The sequence below is a fragment of the Alligator sinensis genome, unplaced genomic scaffold (genome assembly GCF_000455745.1).
Source record: "Alligator sinensis unplaced genomic scaffold, ASM45574v1 scaffold1059_1, whole genome shotgun sequence".
NCBI lineage: Eukaryota > Metazoa > Chordata > Crocodylia > Alligatoridae > Alligator > Alligator sinensis.
In genome coordinates this window covers 1,889,542-1,909,462 of record NW_005842103.1, presented here as the reverse complement: position 1 = coordinate 1,909,462, position 19,921 = coordinate 1,889,542, and the positions used below count along the sequence as shown (strand labels likewise).

Genomic DNA, 19,921 nt, shown 5'->3' with positions numbered 1-19,921 from the left:
AGCGCTGAGACAGGCAGCAAGAGCAAAGGAAATGCCCAGGGACTTATTTGGCTTCACACCCTCTGTCCTTAGGAAGGCGACCCTGCCCCGGGCTGTCCTGTTGGCATGTCTCCAGGTGCCCGGGTAGGGCAGCCTGTCTCCTGCAATTCCCCCCAAACGGTGATGAATGCACAGAAGACTGCAGCAGCCAACAGCTCGTCTCAGATCCTTACAAGAGGCCTGCCAGTCCTTTGCTGCTGGGACACTAATGGGCTTTAGACTTTGCCTTTAGCCTCGGTAACGAATGTGCCTGCTGATCAAGAGCCGGGAGGACTGGACAGCTTCCTGGAGCCTAGCGCGGGCCTCGATCCTGGCACACGGTTCCTGTCAGATCAAACACCACTGCACTTTGTCATGCCTTGGTTTTTCTGTCTGCAAAATAGTTTCTCTCCCCGAGAGGCAAAAATTGTTCTTTTTCACCGGGTGTCTTGTCACGTTTGGTACAGACGGCGCCCAGCACATCTGGCGTCTCGCCTCTGGTTGGGGTCTTGGGTGCTGCTGTAATGCAAGATTAAAACCAAGCAATGATGGACTGCAAAACAGAAGCAACCAAGTCACAAGGAAAAATGCAGGTGTGCAAAGGGTTTAGGCAGACTCAAGCTCTCACTTTGCTTCGGTAAGTCGAAAAGTACCTGTGTATCAGTGGGGTACGCGGGACTTTTAGTTGTAGCATGGCTTAAACCCGTTTAATTCATGAGCAGACCAAATGGAAAGTCAGAGTTTGGAACGAGGCAGTTCTGTGCACAGAGGTTGTCCCCGCACCTTTCCAAAACCACCAGAACAACAGCCGTCTACCTGGGATCATTACCAAACCATTACTAGGGCCCATATTTCCATCTGAGAGCTTACCACACTTGGGAGAAATTGTTGCTGGAGAGACATACATACGTCAGGGCTCCTCACTGTTTATAGCAACAAGAATCCACAGAAAAGTCATATATTCCAAGTCCCCCAAAGGGCGTATGAGGAATATAAAGCCCTTATTCTTCCCCTGCCCGGCAAACAATCTGGCCCCTTGCTTTCACAATCAATCTTACGCCTTTCTATTGGTAGAGGCAAGGAGTTTTTGCGATAGCTTTTAATCGGACCAAGTAGTCTAAACATCTGGCACCATCTAGTGGAAACGAGCTTCACGTCTGGTCACAGTTCACGCTTGGGCTCAACGAAATACTCCTGTCTGCTACTGCACGGTACCTCTACACGCAGCAGGGGAATCGAGGCTGGACGTTAGGAACACCTTTCCAAGGCAGGGTGGGTAAGCACCGGGACAGACTGCATCCGGAGGCTGCGAATTCTCCGTCCCTGAACACGTGCTCAGTGCAGGGTGCAGCAGACATTTAGCTGGGGTGGTTTAGACTGGGACTACCGTGTCTGGGGGAGACTTGGGGGGCTGCAGCCGTGTGATTCGGTGTTGGCGAGGGGTCTGTACAGATGATGGGATCCACCAAGTATCGAGGGAGTCCTTTGGGTTTTTGTACGAACACAAACGGAGTAAGGTATTAGAAATCTTGCAGGGTGCCAATAATTTGAATGCTGTTATCTGCCTCTGCAGCAGCACCAGGGCACTGTAGAGCAGTGCTCTACAGACAAATCACCTTGCTTAACGTCTGGACCAACTCGATTTCCCACACAGCGTGCGTAAATACCCCACTGCAGACAGAATTGAATTTCTTAGACCCGGGAACCAAATCTTCATCTGCGCACACTTCCAGTTCTTGTGCACATGCACGTTTCTTTCATAAAAGCAGATGCCGTTAGAAAGCACCTTTGTTTCGCAGCACCCCTCAATTTGTCTCCTGTCTCGTACTGAGACTGAAGTGGTGTGGGGCCGAGCGCACCTTCTGGCTTTGTTTGCACGGTGCCTGGCGCGCGGGGGTCCTGGCAGGTCTCCCCGGCACTGTCGTAACGTGCTGCAGCATCCGACTACCGCTCGTGGCGAGTCACTTCAACGGGAAGAATAAAGCAGCATAAGGCTCATCGAGCCCAGATCTTCTCAGAGCTCCTTTTCACGCTGGCTCGGTGACAGACGGATTCTTCCCCAGCAGCACGTGCTTGCTGCGGTGCGTCGCCAGAGCCGAGGGAGAACGGAGGTGTCCGAGAATTACGTTACGTGCCTATCCATGCCTTGCTATTCTGCTTGGCTTCGTGGAGGTGGGCAGAGGGCTCTAACACTTCAGGTGGGGTTTTGCCGTCGGGGCTGTACTGCTGGTGAACCAAGGGAAACAAGTCAGCATCTTGGGAGTGACAGGAGATGCCTCATTTAAGCACCTCTGTTTCCACAGAGGGGAAAACAGGTCTTCCTCCCACAGGAGGCTCCAGGAGTTGGTGTCTGACCTACTGGGAACGCAGGTGGCTCCATGGTACAGGGGCACCTGGTAGAGCGTGCAGTGCACAAAACCACAGCCCCGTGGTAGAGTAAACGCGCGGTTCGTTGTACAAGCCACATTAGGATCAGGGCCCTGTTGCACAAATAGGATGGGCTCAGCCAGAAGGCCTTGCACTTTAGGATAAGATGCAACAAGTTAGAATAGGGGGAGCCAGGAGAGAAGGGTAGAAAAAGGAAGAGGCAATGAGTACTTGCATTAACATGAATTGCCTTTGGGCACCGCTGGGTGGGAGCAGGTTGTGGGTTTTTGGCGCGCTGATCTCCACACCATTCAAACTACTGGTAACAAACACTCGACAGCAGAAGCCGTGGGAGCTGAAGACGCAAAACGCCGACCCGCTGCGGGCTGAGATCAGACATGAATGCTAACCCCAAACCTGTTCGGGGCACACGTTTCAAATAGGTCTTGCACTCTTCTCAAGCAAGTTTCGCTTAATGCCAGACAACAATACCCATCAATGCTCAAGACACTGGACTTCGCGGGTCATGAAGCGCACGCACAATTAGCAGAGCTTGCAGCCGCTAGAGAGAAACAACGCCTTGATTGTTCTGATGTCAAGCAGGTTACGTGCGATTGTGACCACAACTCACTAATATTAGATATCCACCAGCTCTTTAAGAGAGCTGAGAGGCCGCGTAGAAAACACTGTCATCTCTCGGGCCAGACAGTAAAACCAATTAAAACAAAACTAAACAAAACAGGTGTGACCTGGCTGACGGTCAGTGCTCATCACGAGTATTATCAGGGGAAAGGTACCATTGAGGTACAGCATGGGTCACCTCCAGTTTTTAACCTACCTGCACAGCTGCAATAAGCAGGGTCTGCTTCAAACCTGTTTTTGCTGGAACCGCAGGTGAAGCTGCCCAAGTGAGCGGGTCCACGGGGAGGGGGTCCAGCCGATGGAAAGCTAAAGCAGAAGAGCACGGGCAAGCTTCTGAAGACTGCATCAGTGCAACGGTCCCGTGTGTCGGGTGGGATCTCACCAGCGCCAGGGAAACGCACCCAGCACCAAGCACCATTTCAACACCACCACCCCCATTGATGCTTTAGGACCAGCTCCCTTCGTTTTTGCTATCGATTCTCTCTGCGAGAGGAAGCCGGAGCATTTCTATTCACTCCTTTCAGCTGCCATGATCAAGAGGAAATGTCCCATGTGACTTTCCTGTACAGCAGCACTCGGGCGGCCTGTTCCCTGGAGCCACCACACAGGCACCGGGGCCGCATTCGTAAGTGGTAAATTAAGCATTTAGTCCAGTATTTAGTCCCTGCTGACTTTCTGCCCCACCAAGCCAGGCTCACCTCTCTGGGCATCTCCGGGTCCTGGATGCCCAAGCTTCTGATGTGGGGCGCTCACCAAATGAGTTTAAAGACTCACGCTGCCTCTCTCAGGCTTTGAATCTGGCAAGGGTCACAAACCATGCGTCCTTTGCCCCTTCCAGCTCCAGGTCAGGCAGCAGGTCTAGCCTCACATGCAGCTCTTAGCAGACTGGCTTCTTGGGATGACACAGGTTAGATGCTTTTTCACCCGCGCATCCCAGGGGGAGCCCAGGCAGAGAGAGAGAGATGGACACCAACTGACCGACCGGTAGGGAAGAATGAAAAACGGTCAGAATCCCCCAACATCCCAGAGCACAACAGAGGTAGGGAGCGCCACGTGAAAAGTGCTACGTCCAGTATACCACCAAGTACACCCAGGCTGCGAGTCGGGGGAGCAACCTAGTAGAGCTGCCAGCCAGGAGCAGGTTTAAATGTCTCCATCCAGGAAGTAAAATTAAGCACTGAACAGAGCGGTGCGTGTTCATCCTTTTCATACAGGGCCTCTTCGTTTCATTTTACGAATTAACACAGATTGCCTTCACGTGCTATGGATTCTCAACTTCTAACCCTGGCAGAGAAGACCAGCAGCCACCTCCCCATAACAACTTCACTAAGTGAAGTCAGCTTTCAGACTGTCTAAACTGCATGAGTACTGGTTTCCAAACCAATGAGTCATGCGTCTCCCCAACGAGAACGCATTGTGTAATCGATGGGCTTTCCAGAGCGTGCCGCTCCCATTATCTGTATTCAGCAGACAATTCAGTAAATAAAAAACCCAACTGTTTCTACCAATGACCTTTCCCAAGTGCTTGCTTGTTTAAGATGCTTCTTCCAATATTAACTTCACACTCAAACTATGCTCGTATTCATCACGCTGCTACAGTGGCACAAAGACAGGATGAGAACAATATTGGGCATATTTTTCTTCCCGTTTCTCTCCCTATGCTCTCATAAAAGATGTTGAATCCTGTTCAGATATTGGTCACATGGAGTCGCACAATAACCCTTCAGCTTGTTTCCACGCAATGTCCACTTCAGTCCCCTGCTATTTAAAATTTTCTTTTTGAAGGAAAAAATGCCATAAGAGTTAGCGAGCGAAAGACGGGGGAGAAAGGAAAAGTAAACGAGTGAAAGCAGAAGGACGGCTCTGAGCTAGGCAGACACTGCAGAGAGACAGAAAGAACCCAAAACAGCCTTTTCCAAGTGTTTGTGACCTATTTTAATGATACATCCTTGACCATCAATAACATTTCATGGGCTCTGTTGCCCAGAACGTTATTTCATAGGTACGTTATATGAATATTTACAAAGACGTTCAAATTCAGTAGCTCTAAACAAAAAGACAACTTAAAACATTTTAAACTACAATGTTTAAAAAAATGTAAACAGTTTATTTTACATCGTTGTAAAATATAAGAATTGTTTCTAATGCAGCTTCATCTTTCCCCCCACCTCGGTGAACGTAGCCTGGTGCCCACAGATCAGGAATGAGACAGAATTCTTTACATAGAAATTGTGCTCAAGTGTGCAAAAAGCCCAAAACCAAAACAAAACAACACATATAAAGGCAGGAATCGGGAGTTCACAACAATTAAAAGACAACAAAAATTCATGTCCTGAAGTTGAGAAATTTATAAAAATGTTTACACGTGGTCGCTGATCCATCAGAAACTTGCATAACTTAAATAGTCTGAGCAATAACTACCACAACTCCAAAATATATCACTTTCCTTAGAAATGGAATTTTGTGCAAAGAGACTGCATTTTCGTTTGAAGCTAGATCATGTCTTTATTATCCCCTTCTCCCCACTGTCCAGGCGCCACAAGCACCACTAATCTGCCTCTTGATAATCGACGTTCCAGGTAGTGCATGTAACCAAAAAGGCACACACACGTGTGAATGTTAATATATTTTCGTGCAGAAACCTGTGCATGTTCACGATCATTTAGCAAAACGACAGTATTTAGAAAATGTAGAGCCTATTGTTGGGCAAGGTTATTCTTACACATTCCTTTCTATTCTACAAGCCCAGGTGTTAATAGGTCAACACTGGTTTCCAAGAGGTCCAATAACTGAGTAGCTTTAAAATAAAGATTTAAAAATAAATCAGCAAGTGACATTGTTATAGATACTTTGCTTCCATCCACATCACCTATGGAATTTTCCTCAGGGTACCATACTTGAATGCTGTCAGTAATAAATAATTAAGATACATTTTTCTTCCTGTTAATGAAGACTTTGATTGCTCCAGTGAAGTCAGCTGATAGAAGCACTTCTGTGTGATCCGTCTTCAAAGCACCTGAACGAGGGGAAAAGGAAGGAAAGGCTGGTTCAGTTGCACAGAAAACTGCTTATTAAAAAGAGAACGAGTGGTATGAATAGAAGGCGCGGTCTGCATCGCCATCTAGATGATGCGCCGTAATTACCCCCTTGCATATTATCCAGTGGTTGCCACTGGTCACATGCCAAAATCATACGTGTTCCTTGGGCCAGGGACATTTCATTAATGATACATTTATACAGCACGTATCCCAGTGGGGAGGGGAGATGGAAGAGACGTGCTTCAACGGCAGGCCCCTCAGAGTCCAAAGAACTGCTTTTGTTTGCACATTTAAGAACGACCGGGGGGCCTACGAGCTGGAAGTTTTCAGCCATCTGCTCTCTTCTGCCGTTAGAAAGCTCTGCAGCCCTGGGATGAACAAGCTTTGCCCTCAAGCGGCACTTCCACAGCCCCACGCAGCGCCTTACCAGACGGGATGGTGTCAGACGTTTCAGGATCATCTCCCGTACTTTCAGCTTCTTGTTTTTCCGAAGTTTCCAGCAATACCATCAAACTGGGGTTAGGAGCAAAAATTGCTGATGTGACGACTGCGTTGTGAGCTAAAGAAAGAGAGGAAGTCCACTTCGTATTGAATTAATTTCATTTTGAGAAATACCGGTTCTCTAAAATACAGCGCACCCCCAAGAGTTTCACGGTGTCCAGGCAGCTCAAGGCAACATGAGCCAACACATTCCCTGTGCTTTCAGGGCATCAGCATGGAGGGCAGTACTCGAGTCATCTTATCAGTGACAGCAGGTGTCAATACAAGACCCCTGCAGGCACCCACTCCCGCAGCTAGGAAATAAAAAGTGACCGCCCGGGCAGGGAAACGCATACAAATGCCCTTTACTGCAGAGCTCCTGCTGCCCAAAAGCCTGGAGGAGTAGGGAGGGCTCTCTCATGGTCTTATTTCTTTAAAAAAGAGAAATAAAGTGACCAATCTGCAAGTTTAAGCAGCTCATTTCATTCTCAGAGTCAACTTAACTCCATACAATTAACAGAAAATTAATTTGAGATATTGGCTGTTCTTTTTTAAAGCATTTGGAGGATTTTACATTGCTGCAATGGAGCGAATGCATCTGCCAACTCAACTGAACGATGGCAGTGCCCCCAGAAGCCTAGCCCAAAGCCGAGCTTCAGCTGGTCTGGCCCCACTTTATCTGAAAACTTTAACCGTTTCTTGCCATCCTACTTATTCAGCGGCACCGAGTCAAATATTCTAAAGACTTTTCAAGGGAGAAAGTGTCATGACATAAGCAAGGCTCAAAAGATACTAGTGATGTCGTATAGCTTGTTTCTAGATCTGTTAATCAATATGTGCAATTCCCCACAGTTTAATTACTGCTGGCAAAAATAAAAGGCCAAAAGGGATTAAAAACATTCAACCCCTAAGAGTGTAGAAGCTTAGGCAAAACCAAAAAATACACCGAGATCAAGAAAGCGGATTTTACCTTTGATGCCTTCCCAGAAGTCATTACGGTCTCTTCTGACTGAAGTAAACTTGCTTAAGTCATGATACGTGCTCCAGATATAAACATATTTATCTTCTGAGCCACTTACAATGTAGGTGAAATCGTGGCTAGAAATACAAGGGGAGAATTAATTCTACCTTAGTTTTTAGCCAACTTCCCAGCACAGCATCGCTTTTCTTAAAGGGACATGGAAGCGCAGAAAAAAGCACGCCCTGCTGGTCAGCATATTAAGTACAGAAATCAGAGATGATTCTGATACCCTGAGAAGAACTGTTAATGAAAAAAAACAACCCCCAACACCACATACACATTAGTTACTGGAGAGATGTAACGACTGCGTCCGAATCTAAAAAAGAACTCGGGCAACAGAGCAGCAAGGAACGCACGTCAGCAATCGTGGAAAAAAGTGACAGAGTCGCCCCAGGGCTTCACGTGGCAGCACAATTGCCTGATACAGTGGGAAGCCCGGGTCTAACACAACCACCAGCCCATTCGTGTAGTGTGCACGCACAGGTCTTGCCACCCCTTTCGAAAAGGTGTGCCCCCAACAACTGACAACGGCAGCTGCAGAAACCCAGCTTGGTGATGTTGCAGAGAAGTTGCACTCCTGCCGCTGCCAATAGTATAGAGCCCATTCTCCGAGTTTACTAGGAACCCCCCCACAAACTGCAAGTAAGCGACTCGTGCAAAAAACAAGTGCTTTTCTGTGCTGCCGACAACCTGAAATGAGGATCTAGGGAGGCGTGCAGTGATAAAGGTGCGCATTTTACAGTCGGTTTTGACATGGGACCTAGAAGCACACGACGCGGGTATGAAAAGCTGCAAGAACTACAGGCTTTGAAGAAACAGCAAGTGGCAGATGACAGGTAATGCATATGCAAAACAGGCCGTGTCAAGGTAGCCTATGCAGTCCCCAGTCGGAGTGCTTCTGGGGCAATCCTGCTGGTCCTGGGACTTGAAATAGGTTTGCTATTTAAACGTCCGGAGCGTAGTCTACAGGCTTGTACGCAGGAATGTCCCAGCTCTGGTCATCCCCACTCACCATCAGCTCTCCAGCAGCTGACTGCAGAATGGCGGCTGGCAACCAAGATGTGGAGTTTTGCTACACTCCTTCTCGAGCAGCTGAGCACGAGACAAGAATGGACGCCAGAGTAGCTTTCGAGTTGAGCACAGACCCGAGACTGCCCCTTTTCTCAAGAACGGGCTCTGTCACCGGCTTGGCCTAAAGTATAGCACTAAAAGGAAGAGAGAGTACCTGAAACTGGCTTTGATTTGGCTGCTGCTGTTGACGTAACCTTTGTATTTCATGGATAAGGACAAATCTCTTAAATCGTAGAGTCTGATCCTGGAATCATTTGAGGTCACTAGTATCTGGAAGGGAAATGAGGTGTAAACACATTAAAGGAGGTGTAAAAACCTGCTTTCTAATTATAAACGACAAATCAGTTATGCTAAACCCAACCCTTAGGGTTAACAACTCGGCTGAGACACGGTCAGAGCTCAGACAAGCTATGAAGCAGAAGTCTTTCTCGGCTCTTGGAGAGCTTGCCACTTGCACTTGGCCTATCACAAAACTCAGCCCAGAGCAACTGGAACAAGAGGCATCACTTCTAACAGTTCTGCATTTTCAGTCTAGGTGAGGAGACAGACACGACAGAGATTACGAAGTCGTTACAACCAACTCTTGTTTACAACAAACCCCAGCCTCTACCAGTCCTCACAGCTGGAACCGAATGTTTCGTTATGACGGGCAAAGCGACTCACACAACTGTAGCAAACACCCTGTTCTTAATGGACTCTCCTGGCTCTACAGCCGTAAGTGCCAAGTCCTGTCCTGTGATGATGATCCATCAGGAGAGAGCTGGTATGCCATTCACGGGGCACAGCTGGGGAACAGGAGTGACCTCATAAAGACTGGCAAACTATCAATCACATAAGCAAATGATATTTTACTTGGTCAGAGAGGGTTTTTGTAGCTCCCCGTTCATGCTCTTCAGGATCAGGAATTAAGCACACAATTTAAACAGGGAAGCCGGGAAAAGGTATGGGGGAAAGCAACAACTCAAGACAGGGCAAGGAAGAATCGAGTTGACTCGCGCCTTCACAGCACGCTGGAAGTGGAACCAGGTGTGTAGGGTAGCTAGCGTGCCAGTATCTGCTACTGCATTCCTTGGGTGCATTACAAAGTGCAGGCAAACCAGGTAGCCAAGTACCTGACAACAACTGGAACCAGGCTGGCGTGGCTTCTTGCCAACAGGCTCTGGTTCCAGAGCACCCGCGGGTCAGCTGCCATTTAAAAACATTCCTCTTGTGACAGGTGCTACGCAGCGCGTCTTTCAGCTGCTAAGAAAGAGAATTCTTGCTAGAGCCAAGAAGTAAAGTTTAGAAAGCTCCCAATGAGCACGTCACCTCTAACTGGCTGAGGGGTTTTTCTGCATCTGGGCAATGCCCCACCGTTTTGTTTTTTATTAGGAGCTGCTGCCCAGTGTGAGTTACACTGGCAGAAGCACAGCATTTGATGACCGAAACCTAAGTCAACAATACCTAATGCATTGGGTTAAGTGAGTGAATTGCAATCAGGGTGCCACTGCACCCTGGGGTGCTTTGAGAGCCTTTCAAGGGTGCCACACAATGTCATCACTGTTAGGTGCGCAAACGTGATTCACAAAATAGGCCCAGAGATTTCACACAGGAATCCATAGTGTCAAAAGCACTCAGACCTGCTGGGGTCTTCCTGAGTTCTTTGCAACAGAAAAATTACCCGAGTCTTTTTCTGACTAGTCAAAAAAGGGCAGGCGTTTTCTGAGGGTGCCTCAAGCCTACAAAGTCTGAGAACCACCGGACCGGATTACAGGACATGCAAGTAACGGCAGCTGGTGCAACATTAGTTATGACAGAGTTAGATGTTGATTCAGCAAAAGCACCACAGTGCCGATACAGCAGAAACGTTACAAGACAAGTTCTCCTTGTCCTTAGCCCATTATTCTGTAGCACAGTATTTAAGAGCACATTCTTTGAGCCAAAATAATTTGACCCCTTTAAATCAGTTCTGATTTTAGGCACTTGTCCCTTACACTGCACCAGGAGACTCATTATGGAAATGGCCGCATTTCTGACTACAAAACTGCAGCTTATGAGTCACGATTAACCTACTGCTCGAGTCACATGTGCCATCAGACGACTTTCCAAATAACTAGTTCTTCCAAAGACAAAATAAGCGTTTCCTAAGGAACTCATCAGCATCCAATCATTCTCGATTCCTACAATATTTATTATTATGTGGTACGTGCTATTAAAAATGGCATTTTCCTCTCTGCTGCAATCTGAATCCTGTTGCCACAGGGGATTATGCTGCAGCAATACTCAATGTCAGGGGTCAGTGAGAGCACAGGTGGCCTTTGAAGTGTACTGTATTGGTACCTTATTTTCTCCAGGCAAGGGTTCAATCCCGGTAATTTTTCTTCCAACTCTGTTCCGCCCTCTGGTAGAACGCACATGTATCTGCGTGTGGTACTTCAAGTGCTAAAAGAGAAATTAAAATGATCCTTAATGGTTTTAAGTGCCAGCTATCACCACACTCAAGGAACATGATTTAAAAACTGGTATTTCTGTGACAAAGGTAAATGACTTAATGTAAAGTCTCCTTTAATTCCTACAAAAACCATCATGTAGGAGTGAAAGTGGCTGTCCTTTCCATAAACGTAATGCGCAGTCCAAGTCTAACTCAATTCCAAAACAGAACATTTTACCTCCGTGTCGTAGAAGATGCATCTACCGTCGTATGTGCCAATCACTGCGTATTTGCCGTTCTGACAGAAGTTTGCAGCCGTGATTAATTTTGTCTGCCCATCCACTTCGTTCCATAATGCTACTTTTTTGTCAGGAATGTTCCAAAGTCGGAGTTTCCCATCCAGCGAGCCACTTAAGAAGTACCGATCATCCTAACAGAGTACACAGGAATAGGAGGTGCACGGCCTAAAATACAGTCTAACAGTTCACTTAAAACCGGAAGTTTTAACATGGTGAAGAACCATGTTTAATCAAGTTGGCTATTGCAACACAGACCAAAACTCTGCAGTCAGTATAAAGGCAGTAATACGTTACGCAGCATGTCAGCCAGTCACAGCCACACTCTGTGGGGACCAGGGCTTAACAATGATTGCAATGCAGGACTCTGGTCTAGGAGGGATATTTTCTATGGGCACAGAAGACATTCAGGTATCCAATTTCTAGTGTCAGGTTTTAAATCTGACAGCAAACAGGAGGTGCCCGAGTGCCCTTCCAAAATCTTCCCTCTATTCAAACAACAACAAAAGATGGCTACTTACCCTTGGATGGAAAGCTATCGCAGTGACAAAGTCTATGTGCTGGAAGCAGCAGAGACACTCTCTTCTGGAGATGTGCCATAATCTGACTGTTTTGTCCATGGAAGAGGAGAGCAAGAAGTAATTCTGTGGAAGACATTGTAAGGAGATCACTCACAGGCTGGTTATAGGTACCACGCACAAACACAATTTGGTATCTAGCACTTCGTGGTCAGTTCTCATACATTTCCAGGTCCTAGCATCCCAGCAAAAATTTAACAATGATGAAGAAGTGAACACTGACTAAATACTAGAGGCTGACCAGTGTTAAATGCAATTCCTTTTTTTTTTTGCTGGAAGCACAGTTATTAGCTGTCACACCCAGTTTACTAAATGGTGGAACTAGCTGAGAGAACTATGAATAGAAATGTTACTGTTCTGGATCCTAACAGCATTTCCTCCATTTTTAAAATCAGTCGCACTTTTTAATTTAATTTTTTTCCCCAGTGACTAGAGAAATTGGGATGGCAATCTTGGAAAGTTAGCCTAATTCCTGCATAGATCCCACTTGAAGTTGAGGAACATTCCTGATTTATGACACCAAAATTATCTCCCCCACAGCTAGCTGCAAAGTTGACGTTGCAGAAAAGGAACAGCTTAATCCTGCCTAAACATACTGCTCCTTCCAAGGAGACATCCTGAGAAAGAAAGAATTAAGACAGAAAAATCCTCTTTACACTGTCAGTACTTCAGATATTCCCAGAGCCTTCTAAAGAAGTGCTGCCTGTGGTTTTTAAAAACAAAAGCCCTGCCACATTCTTTTCCTGAAACTGGGTTTCTAAGATTTTTTCTCTTCTTATATTTCATACTTTGGACTAACATGATACCAAGTGAGGCTGCGAAGGAATTCAAATCATTCAATTATTTCTCCCTACACTATCTAGGTCCTAGGACTTTAAAATAAAAATGCTATTTTCATCCAACCAAGTTACTGTGGCCCTGGTAGTTCAGCACAGAAAATGCAATTATAAGCTTTCCTTTAAAAAAAACCTCCATGATACAGAACTTAGTGTAGTGTGACTCTCTTATTTTATTGAACAGCAGAGAAGCAGCTTTAAAAGCACATGTGGAATGTCCTGAAGACAAAAATAGCAGTGCCGTTATGAACTGGAAACCACAGGCTAGATTAACAGAAATTCCTTTTCCCTCCCACCCCAAATTCAGAGTCTTTTCCAGTTATTTCACAAAGCACTATTTAAGGCATTTCTTTCACCTGAGAATTTTGTTCAATCCTGGTTCTGTGTTACATGTTCTGTACTAAGAACTGAAAACATACATTTCTTTGATTTTAATAAAGACTCCATTTTTCAACCAATGGCTCTCAGAAATAACGATGGTTGAATGGATAAAAGCAAATTAAAATCTTTCATTTCTGTATTTTTGTCTCCTCAGTTGCTTCTGTAGAATCCAACAGGAGTTTTCCATTTTCAACCTTAAGTGAACTGTGCTTAAATGGCTGAGCACCAACACAACTAGTAGGGCCACTGCAACAACGCATTCATGGACACAAGGTCAGCGTGGTTTGCACTATCTAGCTTAACCATTTAAACATGTGCGCCTAAAACAAGGCTTAGAGTATGCCTAAAGCTATGAGAATAATGGTTTTCTTTTAATGGCTGAACTCCCCCAAAATAAAAAAGTTCACAACAAAATACTGTGTTTTAAAAAGTTTAGCTTTCTTTCAATTAACTCTAGGAAATATCAACACTAAGTATTTCAAAAGGAGTAATTAAAACGTTGCTTCAAAATGCTCAAAACATTTCAACTGTTGGGGGGAGGTTAAACATGTTTAGCTGAAGCTAGGATTTGGCATAAAGGAGTGGTTTTGGTTGAGCCAAACTTGTATTATAGTGACAAAAGTGTTTTGCCCAGCTCACATGGAGATAAGCCTCAAATAACCAGTACCAACCATCCCAGCCTCCTCTCTGAGCAGCCTGAACTCTACTGGGAAGGGCATGACATGAACTGATAAGACCAAGTTTTCAGTTGTGTTGATTTTTGTTAACAAAGTTTATGGGAAAGCAAAACATTTTTAGAGGATCTAAAACTGCAGTTAGCAGCAGGTCGTCACATTCCCATGGGAAATATGTGAAACAAATGGACTCTGCTTCATGCCACCGCAGACTGAGCTGTAACGTGACATTTAACGGGGTTCTGCTTTATTTCCACTAAAATTATTCTCTGCAGACGACTAGTCTGGCCGTTGGTCTACGGTTACATTTAGCCATAGAAACAATACCCAGAGACGGGCTACCTTTGAATGCATAAGCATCCTGACCAGAACTTCAGTAAGAGTAAGCAAGCCAGCACAGTCCAACTGTCCCCAGTGACACAGTGGAAATTTGTGCCTCTCGCACTCAAGTTTAAAGAAGGCTACTGCAGGAGCAAAAAGCTGCAGGGAGATGAGAATGACATGCATGTTCTTACGCTCTACGTTCCACCTATGATAAGTGGAAACCACCCCACTTAGGTTTTTGCCAGTTTTTGGACAGTCTATGCCTGTGTCTATTGAGCAGAAATCCACTGCTTTGCTTAGATATATAAGGGCCAGTGTAAGATGCGTGGAAGCAAGGCAATAGAGCAAAATATGGGGAGTGGAAAAGCTGTGCAGTCTGCATGAAAGGTGTCTTACCTTAGACCACGAGAGATCCAGTAGATCTGCTGTATGTCCTTTGTATTTGCAAAACGGCCGCTGCCTAAAGGGTGCATTTTTATCATCGGGATCTTCATCAGTTCCGCTGCAAACCTACAGATCAACATACCACACGGATTAACAGCACAGAAAAACTACAAGACACATAACAACAGGCTGGCAGCTGGTTACAGCATATTGCAGTAGTGCCTCCACCTCTGAAAGCAGGAACAAGATCCTAGTATCAACTACTACATAAGAAAGATTCATCTCGGATGGCTGAACACCACTTCAAAATAAGTCATATGGTGCTACACGCAGAGGCACGGTTACAGCGACACCATTCTTAAAGCACAGAGGGCTGCCACACACCAATTTCATACTAAAGTATTGCAGTGTTGAACAATGCAGTGCCTTACATTACAGCAGTATAAGCTGCCACTAATCAAGCACGCTTCTAAAGGTGACTGGGGTCTGCATTTGCGAGTTATGGTTTTAATAAATGTTACTGGCCTTGACAGTCCCCTCATTTAGGGGGGAAAACACATACATACACACAAACTTTAACTGCATTTTGGGAATAGCACTTCAGAGCTAGATGACCCTTTAAGGATACGTTAATGCAAGAAGAAAAATAAACACTGTTCAGGGAAGGGGGAAAAACAAAAAGATATCAACTTTACCATTTAGGTGGTTTACCACACTGGTACGGACTAAATAAAACACACTACACTATAGGTTTCTGGCAACTACAGCATAGTTAACCACTGGTAAAAGATTACAGTTTTCAACTGTAAGGACTGTAATGACAATTCATGTTCTTGACTGATTCCCATAGGCTAAAAACACTGTTATATGCGAAACATAAATCTATCTACATATCTATAAAATGAAGTGCATGTCTGTTCACTTAGGACCAGCCATTCTTCAGTTATATCTACTCTAAACTTTGCAAAGTCACTGAATACTGCCCAAAGAAAATTACAGCCAGGTTATTTTTCACTTGACCCTTTTTGGGGCTTCCAGTGACGATTTAAGGGAACAATGCTTTTCACACAGACAGCTATATGTGGCTTGCTCCAGAGTTGGTTGTCGAAGGGGTTGTATATACTGGCACCAACAGGAAACGCCATGAACACGGTTTACAAGGAAGTTCTACAATAAAGATCGTTCATTTGGATGTCATTTGAAATATCGCTCCACATTAAATATTAAATATGTTGTACTAAGTTCTTTGAAAATAAACAAACACTTCAATTAGAAAAATAACGACCTGGGCGAAGAATGGGTCCCTCCACTAGTATTTTTATTTTTTTACACACACACACACGTCATTCAGTTCTCCGATTAGGTAGGCAGTAGTCAATTTATATCAATCTATAAATAAAGGGAACAATACACACACACACACACACAAAACACAGGCACACCATTTCTAAAATTTGTCTTATGCTCTTTTTGTTTATCTGCTTCATTTAGAAAATCCAACCACTGCAAAATCACCAGGCCAGGATTTCAAACAGTTATTCAATTATCTTAACCATTCAGCTCCAACTCCCACTGGGAAATTATCTTTAATTAGTAGAATATCAAAATGAAGATGTAACAGCAACTTATCAAATTAACTCAAATTTATTTCTTGCCTTTATTAACGGTGTATGCAGCCTAAACATTTTCATTCAGATCCTAGTTTCTGAGGACATCAATAAATGTTCTATTTGTCTCTCTCAGAAGACCTTATAAAAACCTGTGTTCTTACTAAGTGGAAACTTTCACTGAAGACAATGCAAGGACCAAACTGCAGAACTGTGCCTTCAGACTTTAAATTCCCCCAGAACTGGGGCACGTTAAAGAAATACGGAGCAATACAAAAGAAGTCTTATCCTATCAGATGCACGTACCCCTGCATCAGTATCAGACTTTGAAGAATTCAGGCTCTCTTGGGATGGAGAGGGGGACACACGACCTAAATCACAAGAAAATGTAACAAGTTTAAAAATTCGTTAAGCAGGACTTTTCTTTTTAAACTAAGAAAAAGTTATGCCTAGAATCGCAAGTGTTCTTGAAATGCAAATGAAAAAAAAGAAAGAAAGAAATACCTTCTGTATTGTATTTCATTCGCATGTTGTTGAAATAATCAAAAGCGTTTTTTAAAACCCATATTCTCACTACATTATCCTGCCCTCCCGATGCAAGTAATCGGCCACAGTGAGAAAATTTCATTGTCCAAACAGCACCCTGTCAAAATAGAACACACACAAACAAAGCTCATCAACTGCCAAGTGCCTTTTGCCATGCCACGTGCATTACTAGAAAACTAACTGGTGCACATACCCAAGGGTACGTTCTATTAAGCATATAAAATCCATCACCCAGGAGTTAAGAAATGCCAGGATGAAGGTTCCTGGACAAGCTTAATTTAGTCCCTTTATGAGTACGCATTATGATATGGTTACTAATTATGTGATTATGCACAGCACAGGGATGGACTGGCTCTGAAGATGAATTCGAACTGTTTAGTGAAGGAAGTTGTTTGTAGGCTCCAGGCTTCATTTGCTTTTGAAAAAACAAAGGTGTACAGTGAGGGAGACATGGGATTGCATGAAGAGAAAGGAGGGCCCCCTAGTAAAGGCAGCTAAACGCTGCCATTAATTTCCTATGCTATATTAATTCACAGCACTCATTAACTGTACTCCTCTTTTTCTTGCATGCCTGACTAGACATCCAGAGATTTGATTCACAAAAGGGGTGAGCATTCACAGCTGTTGCTGAAGTCAACTGGAGCTGTGCCTTAATATAGGAACTGCTAAAGACCCTGAAAAATCAAGTCCTGGGTGTCCCAGACTGGGCAGCCAAAATTAAGATTCTAGTAGCAGGATTTCCTCTGTGCAGCTCAGCTCCCCACCTGTAAAACACACACATCACTGCCCATTACGTGAATGTTGCAAACTCAGCTGCTATTTATGAAGCACTCCCAGTGATGAGCCTGGTGGGAAAATTAATTCTACCTTCAGAGCAAGGCTTACGTACTGAACAGACATGAGATGACTCAAAATACAGAATAGCTAGCTGCTCATCATACTGATACCGAGATGGATAAGCAGCAGGATTAAAAGCAAAGATCTTTGACACTTCAACTAAGAGAGCAGATGAATCAGCGGTAGGCCGTCATCTCCTGCATGGACCATCACTAAAAGGAAGGCAACATCTTGACAGTATCTTTCATGTATTTACTGACAGTGGAAGAACCACGAGACTCAGGAATCTTGGGTCACATTCTGGGCTCTCCTGCAGTTCCCAGGAAAGCACTGAAGTCTGAGCTGCAGAGCACAGCTTACTGTTTTCCCAACCAGAGGGAAACATATATCCTACCAGCGGTTCCTCATGGGTGCAGGAACAAGGCCTGGCTGTTCCATTTGCAGGCTCTTGCCCACAGAGGAGAGGATCTGAAGTGCATTGGAATGACCCAGTAGGAAGAAACTCTGAAGACCCTCTTGGATTTCAAGCTGGCCAGGCTCAGCAAATGAAGTGAAAGCGATATGCTTACCATATGTTCCCCACTGAGATCCTGAACTACTTTTATTTGTTCAAAATCGTAAGGACCCTTGAAGCCATGTGCTGCTTTGAATTTAACAGGTCTAGTGTATGGCATTCCTTCATCATCACTTGAAGAGGGATCATCTTGATCAGTATGGAAAACTAAGTAGAGAGAAATTTAAGTAGGCATTAGACAAGTCACTTCATCCCCACAGTGCATTTGTCACTAATTTTCTTGAAAGGGCCTATCATTTTGCTCTTGAATTGGTAGTGATTTTCTTTTCACTAAAGAAATTTTCCGAACCGAGTAAGATTCTTACTGCATCAACAGGCTTAAGTCTAATTTGAAAGGAAGAACACAGACAAAAACAAGGGAACAAAACAAGGAAAGATTAAACAGCCCCATCGAAGGATACAGGAGCCTTCCAATGACAGTTCAATGCCATTAAAAATATAATGGTCACAAGCACTATGGAAAAAATATCTATAATTCAAGAAGAAAAGAACATGCTTTTGTGGGCACCAGAACTGTGTGCTGTTTGCACAACATCCTCATTACTGTTCTGGCTGGAATTGGTTTCCAAAGTTTCAGTGGCAACAGGAAAGTGAAAAGTTAGGGCACTCAGGTGGATCAGATAAAAGCCACCAACTAATTTTCTCCCTCACGAGAGATTACATGGGAGAAGTCTGAAACCCGTGAGTGCTTGATGCCATCTCCAGGGTGGACAAGGCTCCTGGTTGAATGACAGGCATAAAGACTAAGAACTAGTGATTATTTATTAAAGATGTATAATCCTGTGTGTCCAAACATCATTATGTTTTTAGAGTATAAACCCCAACGTTGCCTATAGATCTACATAGGCCATGGTGCCTATGTTAGCGGCAACATTTTTTTTTTTTTTTACTTTAGCCCTCTCCATCTACCTGGCAGCCTTTTTTGCTGTTTTAGGAGGCAAGGAACAGCAATAAGACAAGGAGGGAAACAACCAGTGAGGCCATCCTTGAAATAGTTTTCCATAAAGCTGCATACAAGACAGTAATGGAAGCCTCAACTCCAAGAACCCACATTATGTTAAAGTTATATGGTGATGGCATAATTCATTTTTAATCTCAAAAGGAAGATCCCTGTTCCACTGTACAGCTTTGGTTCCCCATGGACTCAACAAGACCATGAGGGGGGAGCAAGAGAGCATGCAAGCGAGCACAGACACATTTCACTGACCTTCATCTCGGACACTTTTAACTTTATTTACAGCACGTTCACCATATTCTTCAGCAAGATGTTTTGCCCTTTTCACTGATTTGCCCAAGAACTTTTTCAGCTGAGTCCTTAAAAAGCAAGAATAGCTTTTCAGTACCTGAACTGACCAATGGATGATGTTACAGTTGCAATCTGTGACTCAAGAACATTACGGATTTAAAATGTAAAGGAAAAACAAAGAATATTGCTTCAGAGTTGCTTAGCTCATTAGCATGGGTCACTTAATTAAGTGCTATTTTAAATATGCAATAGTGAACTTAATTATGTCAGAACCAGGTTTAGAAGCTATTTTTAAACAGGAAAGACAGAGTCATTTGAGACCGGAGAAACAGTGAAGATCATTAAATAAAAGCAAAACGTTTTTACTTAAAGGTATTATAGTAGTTAATATAAAATCTACTGAAAGGCTGAATATCTTACGTTTTTTGCTTCAACCTTCCTCCATCAGTGTCAGCTTGCTGTGCCTGCATTTTGTCCTCGTCATCAGATTGTGCAGCATCATTACTGTGAAATACAAATAGTTATCGTTATATGAAAACACCAAAACCAAAGCTTTGAACTGAATGCAACATAAAATTAATGTGCCTGTAA

The 19,921-nt window shown here is 44.3% G+C and overlaps 1 protein-coding gene across 1 annotated transcript in view; it reads right to left on the bottom strand.

Annotated features, from left to right (window-relative positions):
- Positions 1-4,947: 4,947 nt before the first annotated feature.
- The window catches only part of WDR44 (WD repeat domain 44), a gene marked incomplete at its 5' end in the record, with an annotated part of 39,788 nt that continues 24,814 nt past the window's right edge, over positions 4,948-19,921 (bottom strand). Inside the window, 13 exons of the mRNA XM_025205058.1 lie at positions 4,948-6,043; positions 6,493-6,624; positions 7,516-7,643; positions 8,792-8,907; positions 10,957-11,058; positions 11,286-11,477; positions 11,865-11,987; positions 14,533-14,646; positions 16,434-16,498; positions 16,632-16,770; positions 18,080-18,231; positions 19,292-19,398; positions 19,751-19,834. Coding sequence (XP_025060843.1) covers positions 5,949-6,043; positions 6,493-6,624; positions 7,516-7,643; positions 8,792-8,907; positions 10,957-11,058; positions 11,286-11,477; positions 11,865-11,987; positions 14,533-14,646; positions 16,434-16,498; positions 16,632-16,770; positions 18,080-18,231; positions 19,292-19,398; positions 19,751-19,834 — 1,549 coding nt within the window. The remainder of the gene's footprint in view (positions 6,044-6,492; positions 6,625-7,515; positions 7,644-8,791; positions 8,908-10,956; positions 11,059-11,285; positions 11,478-11,864; positions 11,988-14,532; positions 14,647-16,433; positions 16,499-16,631; positions 16,771-18,079; positions 18,232-19,291; positions 19,399-19,750; positions 19,835-19,921) is intronic.